Raw genomic sequence first — 12,829 nt, 5'->3', positions numbered from 1 at the left:
ATATTTAGGACATTTGATGAGAAATTACAAATATAAGATGTTGCAATTGATAATCCAGGCCAAGATCAATGGAAAAAGAAGGAAATCTTGGTTAGAAAACCTCAGAGAGTGGTATGATATCAGAGTAACGAGGGTTTGTTTAGGACTTTTATCTCACATTCATCCATTTGCGAAGATGACAGCCAATCTCTGCAAAGAGACGGCACACTGAAGAAGAAGAATATCTAGGCTTGCTTCATATTATATTTCCTTTATTCTTACTATTCTCTAATATGTGTTCATACACTGTGATTGAAGAAATCATCCAAAAATAATACATTTTGTCAAATATATAAATAAGACTGGTGAGCAAAAAAAAAAAAACATTTTTTTCATTCCCTGTTAAAATTCAGGGTGATTTCTGTAGATTTGACGTTGCTGAATTTAAATATGGCAACCATATTGCTGTAACACCCACCAAATTTAAGGGAGAAGGGATTAAAGTCAAAAAGATTTCATATATTTTAAGAAAATGTTACATACAGTATTAAATAATGAACAATGGGTATATTAACTACTTAATTCTACTTACAAAAATGTTTATCTGATAACAAAATACTTATTTTGTCGTGTTTGCCTTTTATAATCATCCACTGGTGTCTCCCGTACAAGATTCCAAAATATTTGGACTCCATTTTCCCTAGTATCTTTTTACCATTTGAGAAAATCTTGGTGAAACCTTTCGCTGTGTTCATCGGAGACCACTCCCAAGTTTTAAGGGAAAAAAGTCTAAAATGGGAATGAAGGAAATGAAGCTTTAACGACAGGTCTTGTTTTTCAGTCATTAACCTGCAATATTTGAAAACTGAGGGTGAGGAGAACTTTTTAAGCACATTTCTGAGTTTTTCGAACATATTTCCTAAGAGAATCTGTCGAAATTATTTCAGGGAAGAAACTGATACCAACCAGTATAATAACCAAGAAGAGAATCATATCTAAATTAGCAGCAAAAAATATCTAGCCGTATGAATAGAAACCACAAACAATAATGACATTCATCTAACACACTCTGAAATAAGAATAGTTATTAAAAACAAAGCTCTCAAGAGAAAATCATGTGTTTTCATATTTCGAGGATGTTTCCATAAACAGCAATATATCACTTGAAGATTAAATATTTCTCATGAGGTGGAAAGTAACAGAAACAGCTAGCAACAAACATGCAAAAAATATTTCATAGCAAACGAGTATGATTCCCACACTATTGTTTATTATTGTTGTTTTTTTGGTTTTTAGGAGCATTAGCAACTAAGGCCATACTGCTCTGGGGATATGCGGTGGTCATTCCCTGACCTTTCCACATCCTCCGTATTTGGTGGTCATGGGCTCGAACCCCGGTCTAATCAAGAAGCGTGTGCTATGCACTGCAGCTCCTGCCCACCTGGCTACGGAGGCGCCTCCCACACTACTGAAAAATAATTTGTAACAAATGTGGTAGTGCTAGACCTGACAGGTCTCCTCATGCTATAACCGTGGAAAAAATGATAAAAAAAAAAAAAATTCAAAACCATACAAAGTAAAAATTTGGTTTTATTTATGAATGTACAGAAAATCATAGATTTCTATCTTCAATGAACAGTTAATGCAGGCTTGTTATTTTCAAGTTAGACCTTACAGGTCGGTCCAATGCTATTACTGCAAGGCAAAGTTACGGTATTTGGAAACCAGGAATCTGCAGGGTGATCTTATCAAGCTGTTTAAGTCTTTAAAAGGATTGAATACTAAAAACACTAAGACCACCTTTACATTCAGTCACATGACACACACAAGGGTAAAATAATTTGAATTAAGAGGGGGATAGCTGTAGAATATATGACCAAAAGTTTTCCGTTAGTCAAAGCATGATTAACTGCTGAAATAAACTTTCGCCTAATTTTATGGTGGTAGGAATTTCATCTAAATTTCATGAGGATCTCGACAAATACTTTAAATAGGTATATGAAGTGAAGAAAGATGAAATTGGTTAGGTATAATTTTTTCTTTTTTTGTTTGGAAATTGGTTAGGTATAATTTTTTCTTTTTTTGTTTGGCTAATGCTACAACTTACTTCTTTATATCATTTTGCTAACAGTAATAATAAAGAATAAAGATTATATGATACATTCCATTTCAATTTAAAACTAATAATTCTAAAAATAAGTAAACAGTACCTTTTCACTTCCAGACTCACTGCTTTCTTCTTCACTTTCTTCTAGCCCAGAATATACACTGGATTCTGAATCTTCCTCACTGTGAATACTGTGCCTTGCCATTTTCATTTCCTAAAAATAAATAAAACAAAATAATTTTGTTTCTTGTTGTACAGGAATTTCCTGCACACACCCACCACTTTGGTTAAAGTGTAACAGCTCACATATAAAGTAAGATCATAAGGTTTATTGCACAAAATATCTATTCAAATGTGTGCTGACAGGTTAATTGCATGTTATGTTAGCTGAAGAACTATACAACTTTAACACTAAGTTATCTAGCTTATATATAAAAAATATATCATATGCTAAAACATGCATAATATTTAATACACTTAGTAGCAAAACAAAGTCAACTTTTCAAACAATGTATTCCATATTCCATATAAATTTAATAATATGAAATATATACAATTATATTCCATATCAATTAAATTTATATAGGATATTATGTCCAAAAATGGCAACCACACCTTAAAAAAAGACATTGAGATTCTTGAAAGGGTCCAAAGCTGGGCAATGCAGTTGGTGAGATCGGCAAAAGGGCATCAATGTGAAGAAAGACTGAATATACGGGCTGCAGATATTGGAAACTACATACCTTGGAGGAGATTTGATATGAGGCGTATAAGGCTCTGAGAGGTGAAGGTAAAATGAATGAGAGTGAAATTTTTACTGTTATAAATCATTCCAGTACTACCTATGTGTGTGTCGGGGGGGAAGTTAAATAGATGCTTTTTTTCTATTTTCTTTTTATTATTTGGCTGCTGCAGCAAAACCTTGCATTACACAGCTAATACTAATATAATTACCTAAAAAAACAAATAAAATATTGAAATGGTTGCATATACAGACCTACAGACATTTCCAGTTTTGCAAGATGAGTGTTGTTTATGATTTTCTGGCAATTTTTTTTGATTCTGGATTATAGGCACGTTTGTTTGTTTGTTTTTTTTGTTTGTGTAGTGGTAACCTTAAATATTTTAAAACAAAAAGTATTGCAATCTATAATATCCTGATATTGAGTGTGGGTGAATTGAAGGTTAGGCTGACAAAAGATAGTGGTTGATGTTAGACTTCAATTCCTGTAGATTGTAATTTATAGGAAATGCATAAAAAGGGAAGGTAGTTCCAAGGAACAAAAGTAGAAAGAATAAATGAAGAGAAGTAAAAAGTTCATTTGGTAAATTCTGAAGATGTAAAAGTTTGTGCTATTTACTTTATTACTCTTTCGGTTGTTTCTTTATTCTATTTTATTTTATTATATTTTTAGTTGTTTCTTTATTCTATTTTGTTTTCATTCTTTATTTTATTTTATTTCACATTTTTCAAATACACATATGCATTTTGTTTTATTTTTCAATGTGGACTTCAAAAGCTGCCCTACTTAGCATTAGTAAAGGCACATGATGCAAGAAAGCAAGCTTACATAGCATCAGCCAAAAAAAAAAAAAAAAAAACCTTCTCATTTCACCCATCCACTCGCTCCAAATGTTTGTCTAGTTCTGCCTTGAATCTATTTAAGCTATCAACTTCTACAACGACAGATGGAAGTTTGTTCCAACAATCAACTACCTGCTGGCTAAAAGCAAACTTCTACACATCTATCCTACATCTATACTTACTGCAGAAAACAGTAGTAGGTAATGTCAGAAGGTTTTTCAATATGATTTTTCACTTGTAATTGGTTAATTCTCATTATTCTTTCTTTTTCAGAAATGTGATGTACAGCTTGCTTAACAATTGGTTTCTTTTCTGTAGGTATTATTTCCTCTATATTTAAAAAGTGTCCAATGCCACAGCAGGAAAGAAATCCTTTCATTTTTTTAGGTGAAGGAAGTGCTATTTATTTTTGTAAAGTTGTTTTTGCCACTTAATTTCCCTACAAATTGTTCATTAAACTATATGTTATTGAAGTATTGGAGTAAACTATATGTTATTTGTTTTTGTGCTTTTAAACATATGCATTAGCAACAATGATATTTAATAGTAGCAAATTTGACTATTGGAATGGAATATTTGAAACTACTGGAATTTCAGAATGTTGCTTTTTCTCAACATTGAAAAATCATGGCATACTGAATACACTCCCTCAAATACAGGTGGCAGTGAACATGTTAATATAATTAATGTAACCTAACAGTTAGGTATATTTCCCATTAAAATTAGTATTTTGAGAAACTTTTTGTACTTTCTAATTTTTTTCATATTAAAAATTTTTCTGATTTCTAAAAGTTGACAGAGCTGCACACAACATTGCAGTGGTTTAAAGGGGACTACTCCTTGATAGTATAGTAGTTTTGCCAATCATCACTCATTTGGAGAGGTCTGGGTTTAAATCCTAGAGACCTGAGCATTCTTGAAAGGCCTCTTCATTCAGGACAATAGTTAGCCACTGTCAGAAGGGGAACTCTCCTTCCCCCATTCCTGGTTTTTCAGCCCATACAACACCCAAACAAGCCCATAAACACACAATTATACAGGTCTGACATAGATGAATGGTCAGAATGGAAGTGCAATAACATTTTTTGAGTTGACTGTGGTTTCCATATGACTGCAATGGTTAATAACTCATTGTCAAAATGATTATTCAAATATCAATTCTAATCTAATGAGTGTGCTAAAATATAAACAGAACATAATACACTACCATAATATGGTGTTAGATGTTAATGCACTGTCAAAACCAATAACAGATTAAGAGTAAAGGGTACTTGGTTTATTTATGACATGGAAAGAAGAAATTACTTCAACTTTGAATAAAAAAAAAAACACATTTATTTTTATTCAAAGTTATGAAGATTTTATGATGAACATTTTAAATTTAAATGTTCATCCAACTACATTGCATATAGTTACCTAAAGAGAGAAGCTGTTCTTCCCACTTAAACAGTTTCATGCACATTTCCATACAAAATGTGACTGTACTATCAGACCTATCTGTCAATAAATTTCAAGATGACAACTCAACAGAAAGCAGAGTGTATTTTATGGTATGCAAATCTGTATCTTTTCTTGGTTACACAGTCCTTAATATTCCAAAGTGTGTTGTTACAGGAGAGATCAGTACTTCGGAAGGAGAAGAAAACAATCAACTAGTACAGCCAAATGTGCTGATCCTTTCCCTATGCAGAAATTTGCCTTTAGCCAGCAGGTGGTTAATTGCTGGAACAAACTTCCATCTGTCGTTGTGGAAGTTGATAGGTTGAATAAATTTAAGGAGGAACCGGACAGGCATTTGGAGGGAATGGTGTGATATTTTTTTTTGGCTGATGCTGCATAAGCTCATACACTTGCTTTCTTGCATCACATGCCACTACTACTACTACTATACACCCATCCCTGAACAGGTCACAAAGCAATTCCAATATGCTGATGGAAAGTGGGCAGGACTCCAAAGATTCTAGTAGAATGCTATTTCCTTTGGAAACAATAATCCAGATGAGTAATCTTCTACAAGGTCACTATTTGGGGCTCTGGAACAAACTAATCCCTCAACATGACTAGGTATGATGGGTTGGGACATTGAAGGATGGCCGGAAATGTTCACAAGACACTGTGCCCAAGATCATAACGCCGTGAACAGCTTACAATCACATCGTTAATAATCATAAGAGGTCTTCTTGTGTTCTTTATACGTTTGTGCATCACACAAATGTAAATAAGTTGAGTTTCGTTGGTTTTAAATTCTGACTTTTTTTTCTAACCATGTGTGTGTATAGACGCAATAGAAATCAAAAGTAGGACAAATCGTAGGTTGTCTCCAGGCTACTTATTGCTTAATAATTTCCTTATCACCAACCTCTGGTTTGGTTTAGTACTTTAGTGTATACGTTCACAACCAACAGGGTCTATTTTGACAAGAACTTTGGCCGAAGACTTAGTCCTTGTGTACGACGAAAACGGCAATAAACACATATCTATTTCGAAAACTTCGTTGTAAAGCCAAACAATTCTTAATAACTAAAGAGTGCACTACCTTTGTTAGTCAGTTTATAATAATAATTAAAAAAATTAAAAAAAAACACTTACGATAAACCAGATAACAACTCGATGTGACCAAAATCAAGTCATAAAACTACTCTCCACGTGAATAGCATACCGGAAGTTTCCGTTAAATGTCAGAACTTCCGCGAGGAATAATTTCCTTTTTTCACCACCACGGTTCTTACACATGTTATAAATAAATTCAATTATTCTAAAAATATATTTAAAAAAATTAAAAATTAATAAAAATATAAAAGAAATTTATAGGAATTCCAGAATATTTATAAAAAACGAACACTACGACGAGATTCAAACTTCTTTACATTTCCAGGGTAACAAAAAAAAAAAAAAAAAAAGGTTACAGCTCTAAAACAGTGGCCGCTAGTAAGCGCACCGGACCGAACCTATGGGTAACTCTCTGGGAGGCTTCCGGATCAGATAGTGTATAATCTTGCTACACTAGTGTGCAAAATTTAAGGACCAGTCAGGTTTTCACCTGTAGCTTCTCATAGGAGTGGCCTGGATATGGGAAAAGCATACCAAAGGAACCTCGTGACGTACAGAAATGATGAAGGAAACGACACCGACAAAACTACGGAAACAAAACGGTACAGAGGGACTTTATTCAAAAATTGCAACACAGCACTGGCTGCCATGATACAGATACATCACTGCCAAAGACAGGACAAAAGGAAGAGGTGGTCCTCAGTAGGAGTTATGGCCACACCGAATATCGATGCAGGCTTTGCACCGCCTATCCATACTTAGAACAATGTTGTCGGCAAGTTCTTGTGGTAACATCGTCCATTCCTCTGTCAGCGGCATCTTCAGCTGGTGAACATTTTTTGGTGGGTGTAGACGTACAGCTAGGAGTCTCCCCAGAGCATCCCATATGTGTTCGATGGGATTTAGATCGTAAAACGGGCAGGCCAATCCATACGAACAATGTCCTCACTTTCCAAAAGCATATCAGCAGCTACAGTGCGATGGGATGTGGCGTTATCGTCATTCGTGTATTAAGAATTTGCAGATAAAGGAACCACTAGGTGGCAGTGATCACAGTGTACTGATGTGGGATTTACTGATTCCCTGTGTTGCAACGATGTTTAGAGTGTTCCCATAAAATACGGATTCTACTTTGGATTATCAATTCCCTGGACTGTGACGACCATTTCAGTGGATGCAGCATCGCTTTCTCTACCTGCAGGTAAAATTTTATCTTTTATTTGATGTGGGAAGGCCATTTTACAAGCAAGTGAAATATATCGTCGTATCTTCCCTATGGAAACCCACGTGGTCGCCGTAGAGATAGTGTCACTGAGGCAGTGAAACCTGTAAACTGTGAAACTGACTGGGAACGGAGTTCTCCCAGGAAACTTTTAAACTGGTCACCTCACATACAACGTCTTTATTTTAGATCCTAGCAGTTTATTTTACCTTTTACCATGTTTATCGCCAGTCTCCTTTGTTCGCCACCATATTGTTTCACTTAGCGAACCTACGTTTTTCGAGTTGGCATTAAGAAGCTTCCTGCTAATTGGCTATAAATTCTAGCTGTTTTGAACAACTTCAAAAAATAATAATAATAAATAAATGAGTAATAATTATAATACATGGATAAATAATAATAGGTGAATAATAATAAATAATTGATAATAAATAAAATAGTAATAATAAACAAAAATAAAATTAAAGAAAATATGTCAAAAATCGAATCTCAAACGGGAAACAGTACTCCCGTAGTTGTGCTATTGCGCCCTTCATGCAGAGCACGGCACACCTCAAGCAACCAGGAACTACTTGAAAACACCTGCCCAAACTCAGCTCTGATTAAACAGCTCAACAAACAACCAGCTAAGTTAGGCACTGATGTTTCCTCGCAACGGGATCCAAATAATAGCAATATTATTATTGATGAGGAGGTCGCGGGTGTGGACACCAATATGAATAACCCCACCCCTCCAGCTGAGCGAAAACGGCAAAACCCAAAAAAAAGGTCAAGAAATCCACTAAAACCTGTTCTCCTTCAGCTACTCTCTGGGAGAACCTAGAAGAAGAACTGAACTCCATGCAGTCCTCACTAGATAAGGATTGCTCTCACTTGGAGAAAATTATGATCCTCAGGTCCATGATGGAATGCTGCCTTCGCTTTGAAGGAAGTAGAGTAACCAAGCCAGCTGCCCAAAAAGTTACAGGCTGCTGGGGTACCCTCGAGAAAATGTTACATGACCTAATACTACAGAATGAACAACTAATTGCAATCAATGAACAACTGAGGGAAACAAATTATACTTTGACAAAGGCCCTCAGCAGTCCAGCTTGGACCAGCCATAGCACTCAGAACTCTTTCCTCCCAGATCTGACAGCACAATCAAACCGCCAGACACGACCAGCACTTCTCCCTACACCTATCCCAGAATCAACCTATGCTGCTATGGTACAGCGGCCAAAAATTAATGCCCATCCTCCCAATCACACTGACTGCCACCTTATGGACAGTGAACCGAATATCACAGTTAATGATTATCACCAGACCAAGAACCGGGAACCAAGTGAAATGCCACAGCGCCCCCGGTCCTATTCAGATGCGCAGAGGATCCAACCAATGGCAGATAAGCTATTTGCCCCTCCCAACACCAGACAGAATAGAGAACAAAACCTAGTCATCCTTCGTGCGACCCAAGAGGGTTGCTTTACTTCAAGCGAGGCTGTCAAGGAGGTTGTTACTACCAACTTGAAACCTCAAATGAAAACCATAAAAATTAAAAGCCTCAGAAAAATCCGTAATTCTGGAATCATCATTGAGACTGCTTCCAAAAAAGATGCAGAAAACATTATTCAAATCCCACAGATAAATGAACTGGGTCTTAGCGCTGAGATACCCAAACCAAAAGGCCCATCAATTGTAATCTTCGATGTCGAAAAAGGAATTTCCAAAGATGACCTCCTTGAGGAAATATATGACAGGAACCTTGCTGATCATATCACTAGACATGAAATTCAAAGTGAACTTAAAGTCAAGTACTCCACCAAATCCAGATCGGGTACTTGTTGCAACTGGGTAGTCGAACTCTCCCCGAAGGTATGGCAAATATTATTCCAACAACAACGAATATTTATTGGCTGGAGCTCTTGCCGGTTCAAGGAGCACATACCTACCATCAAGTGCTTTAAATGTCTCCGATTTGGACACACATCCCATGTCTGTGCCCGACAAGAATTCACCTGTGGCCACTGTGCTGAACGCGGACACACCTACAACAATTGTCCAAACAAACATCAAGCCCCTAACTGCGCCAACTGAAAAGCAGCAAAAATGGATCCCAATCACTCCGTCCGGGATGTCAAATGTCCAATCTATTTAAGGGTATTGAGAACCATCCATAACAAAACCGACTATGGCTGTACACCATAATCGCCATTCCACCAACGTCCTCAAAATTCTCCAACTGAATGCCCAAAGAGCTAGAAATGTTGTCGAACAAATTAGAATGAAAATGGATGAAGAAGAAATTGATATCCTTTGTGTTCAAGAGCCCTACACCCACAAGGGACGGGTACAGGGCTACCCTCGCGCTTATAGGATCATTGAGACAACCACAGATACTCCATGGGCAGCCATCATTATTAGGAATACAACAATTACAGTCACAAAGATCGACTCCTTATGCACCCCCTTTGGTGTTTGTGCACACATTATCTGCCAACAAGGCTCTCTGCACGTAGTCTCGTTGTACTGCCGACCACGAACTGATATCGCAACATATATTGAATATCTCCAGTCAGTCATAACCCTCTTACCTTCCAGCAAAATCCTAGTAATGATGGATGCCAATTGTAGATCTCGCTTGTGGCATAGCCGTGTGTATGGCCACATAGTTTCCCAGAATGGACAGCAATTAGAAGATTTCCTTTCATCTTCCCCATTTGAAGTCCTTAACAAACCACATCACCTTTCTACCTTCAGCAATACCCTGTGGGAAAGCAACATTGACGTTACGCTCGCCACACGGTCCATAGCACAAAAGTTCTCATCATGGATGGTTCATGAGGCCTGGACCACCTCAGACCACAGGGCCATCTCCTTCCATCTATCTAGACAACTTGATAGTACTCCTCCCACCTACCACGATATCATCAGATACTCCACCAAAACAGCTGACTGGAATGCCTTCAAGGACAATATAAAATCAAAGCTACAAATGGATACATCCCAACTAAACCATCTTGATCCACAGGAGCACCTCTCCCTCCTAACAAGCACACTCCAACAAGCATGTGAGAGAACTATGAAAAAACGTCAGAAGCACCTAAAGGCTGTCCCTTGGTGGTGCAAGGAACTAGAAAACCTAAGGCGGCAAGTCCACACTGCCCGAAAAGCCTTCCAGAGAGCGAGGCACTCCTGGCCTCCTGCTGAGGTCCAGGCTCTACGGGAAGCATATAGAAGATATCGTAACGACTACACAAGCCTCATTCGGCAGAAAAAGAAAGTGTCTTGGCAGAACTTTGTGACAACCACTGGTAACGCAGATCCTTGGGGGGTCGTTTATCGCATTGTTATGAACAAGCTGCCCAGGGGAGAGATGTTAAATGCAACCCTGACTCCTGATGGCAATCCAACACACACATGGGCTGAATCCATGAATAATATTCTGAATGCCCTACTTCAGACAGATGAGAGTCCCCTCAATGATGAACAAAAGCAAATTAAACAAGACAACCAGGCCTTCTCCAACAATAAAATAGAACCTCCTTTCACCTCTGAGGAAATGAACAAAGCACTTGACAGAACAAAAATGAATAAATGCCCTGGTCATGATAATATTGAGGTTGAGGTCATCAAGAAAGCAGCAACACATCTCCCAAACCACCTATTAGCACTATTCAACAAATGCCTTGCGAAAGGAATTTTCCCTGATTCTTGGAAACAGGCAGTGCTTCGACTCATCCTAAAAGGTCCAGATAAAGATCCTACTCTACCCAAATCTTACCGCCCCATTGCTCTTCTCCCGGTCTTGGGAAAGGTAATGGAGCGGCTGCTTCAATCCAGATTATCCACCTACAACCAGACAGCCAACTTAGACTCTCCAAAGCAGTATGGCTTTAAGCCAGGATGCTCCACTGAAGATGCTATGAACAATCTGCTCAACACAGCAAACTCAACCACAGAAAAATATCTACTGGCTATTTCCATTGACTTTGCTGGTGCCTTCGATTCCATCTGGTGGCCCAGCATTGTCAGGAGATTACGTCAAATCAATATTCCACTCAACCTCTACCGCTGTCTCCAGAACTACCTCTTCAACCGCTCAGTCACTGTTCAAACAAATTTTCAGAAAACCTCCCGACCAGTTGTTAGAGGGTGTCCACAGGGCTCGGTTCTTGGGCCCTACTTCTGGAACTTGATACTAGATGAATTTCTTCTTATGGATTTGGGTCCTGTGGACTGCATGGCCTATGCAGATGACCTCATCCTCCTTATCAAAGCTGATTCTAGAACTCAGCTTGAGCAAATTGCCTCCCCTGCCTTAACGATCCTCCAAAATTGGGCAAACAACCACAAGTTAGTCATCTCTGGGGAAAAAACGAAGACAATCCTCCTCAAAGGATCCTTGGACATAAGAAGACCACCCCAAATTAAAATCTCTGGGCAGACATTGCAACTCAAAACAGAACTAAAATATCTAGGAGTAACCTTTGACTCCCGATTAACATTCTTACCTCATCTTAATTACCTCTCCAATAAAATACGTCGTTATACTGCCATGATCGTAAGAATTAGCAGAGCAGACTGGGGTTTGAAGAGGAGGACTCTCATGCTACTTTATAAAACCATCTTCTTACCAGCTGTGTGCTATGGTGCAGCCATATGGTTCCCTCGTGCCATCATTGCACGTAATAAAGCAAAGTTACATACAATTCAACGCAATATCCTACTCACTGTGACTAGAGCATGCCGCACAGTCAGTAATCCTGCCCTGCAGGTCTTAGCAGGCACTCTTCCTCTGGACCTGGAGGTTATTCGTCGCGGCCTTGCATACCGCATAAAGAGAGGAATTGCCACCACCATTCTGGATATAACACTCGATCTAGCTAATGATCCAAAAAACGAAATGAAACAGATTTACACTAAGCTCTTCCAGCATTGGCAAAGATCTTGGGAGCAAACAACCAAAGGTGAAACAACTAAAAGATTTCTTCCACAAGTTATGATAACTGCACCAAAACCTCCTCCGTGGTACTCACCAGGCCTTCACGTCTCGTTCTTCCTCACTGGTCATGGATCGTTTCGGGCCAAGCTGCATGCCCTGGGTCTCACCGATTCTCCTCTCTGCACATGCGGTGACAATGAAGACTGGATTCACCTCATGTATAATTGCCCTCTTTATGATTTACCCAGAAGTCTCCTAATTACCAAAACTGGAAATATACCCAGTGGGCAGGAACACCTCTACATAATTGACGAAACCAACTACAAAGCCTTCACTACTTTTGCCCAGACTGTATTTGAAATGCGTCAAATTCACCTACAGCAAACTGTTCAACGCACCCCCATCTTATAATGAACCCAAAACTCAATTCACAGAACATATCCTGAATGGAATCAAAGAAAA

The 12,829-nt window shown here is 38.2% G+C and overlaps 1 protein-coding gene across 1 annotated transcript in view; it reads right to left on the bottom strand.

Moving 5' to 3' along the window:
- Positions 1-6,346, bottom strand: part of LOC150082619 (ribosome biogenesis protein bop1-B) — a 78,345-nt gene extending 71,999 nt beyond the window's left edge. Inside the window, exons 1-2 of the mRNA XM_090377865.1 lie at positions 6,261-6,346; positions 2,190-2,300 (exon numbers count right to left, since the gene is read on the bottom strand). Coding sequence (XP_090233991.1) covers positions 2,190-2,297 — 108 coding nt within the window. The 5' untranslated portion in view covers positions 2,298-2,300; positions 6,261-6,346. The remainder of the gene's footprint in view (positions 1-2,189; positions 2,301-6,260) is intronic.
- Between the last annotated feature and the right edge of the window lie 6,483 nt (positions 6,347-12,829).

This window comes from Mastigoproctus giganteus, chromosome 7 (assembly GCF_048544385.1).
Source record: "Mastigoproctus giganteus isolate SK-2022 chromosome 7, ASM4854438v1, whole genome shotgun sequence".
Taxonomy (NCBI): Eukaryota; Metazoa; Arthropoda; class Arachnida; order Uropygi; family Thelyphonidae; genus Mastigoproctus; species Mastigoproctus giganteus.
The sequence above is the reverse complement of the archived record's forward strand: the minus strand, read 5'-3'. Positions and strand labels throughout refer to the sequence as shown.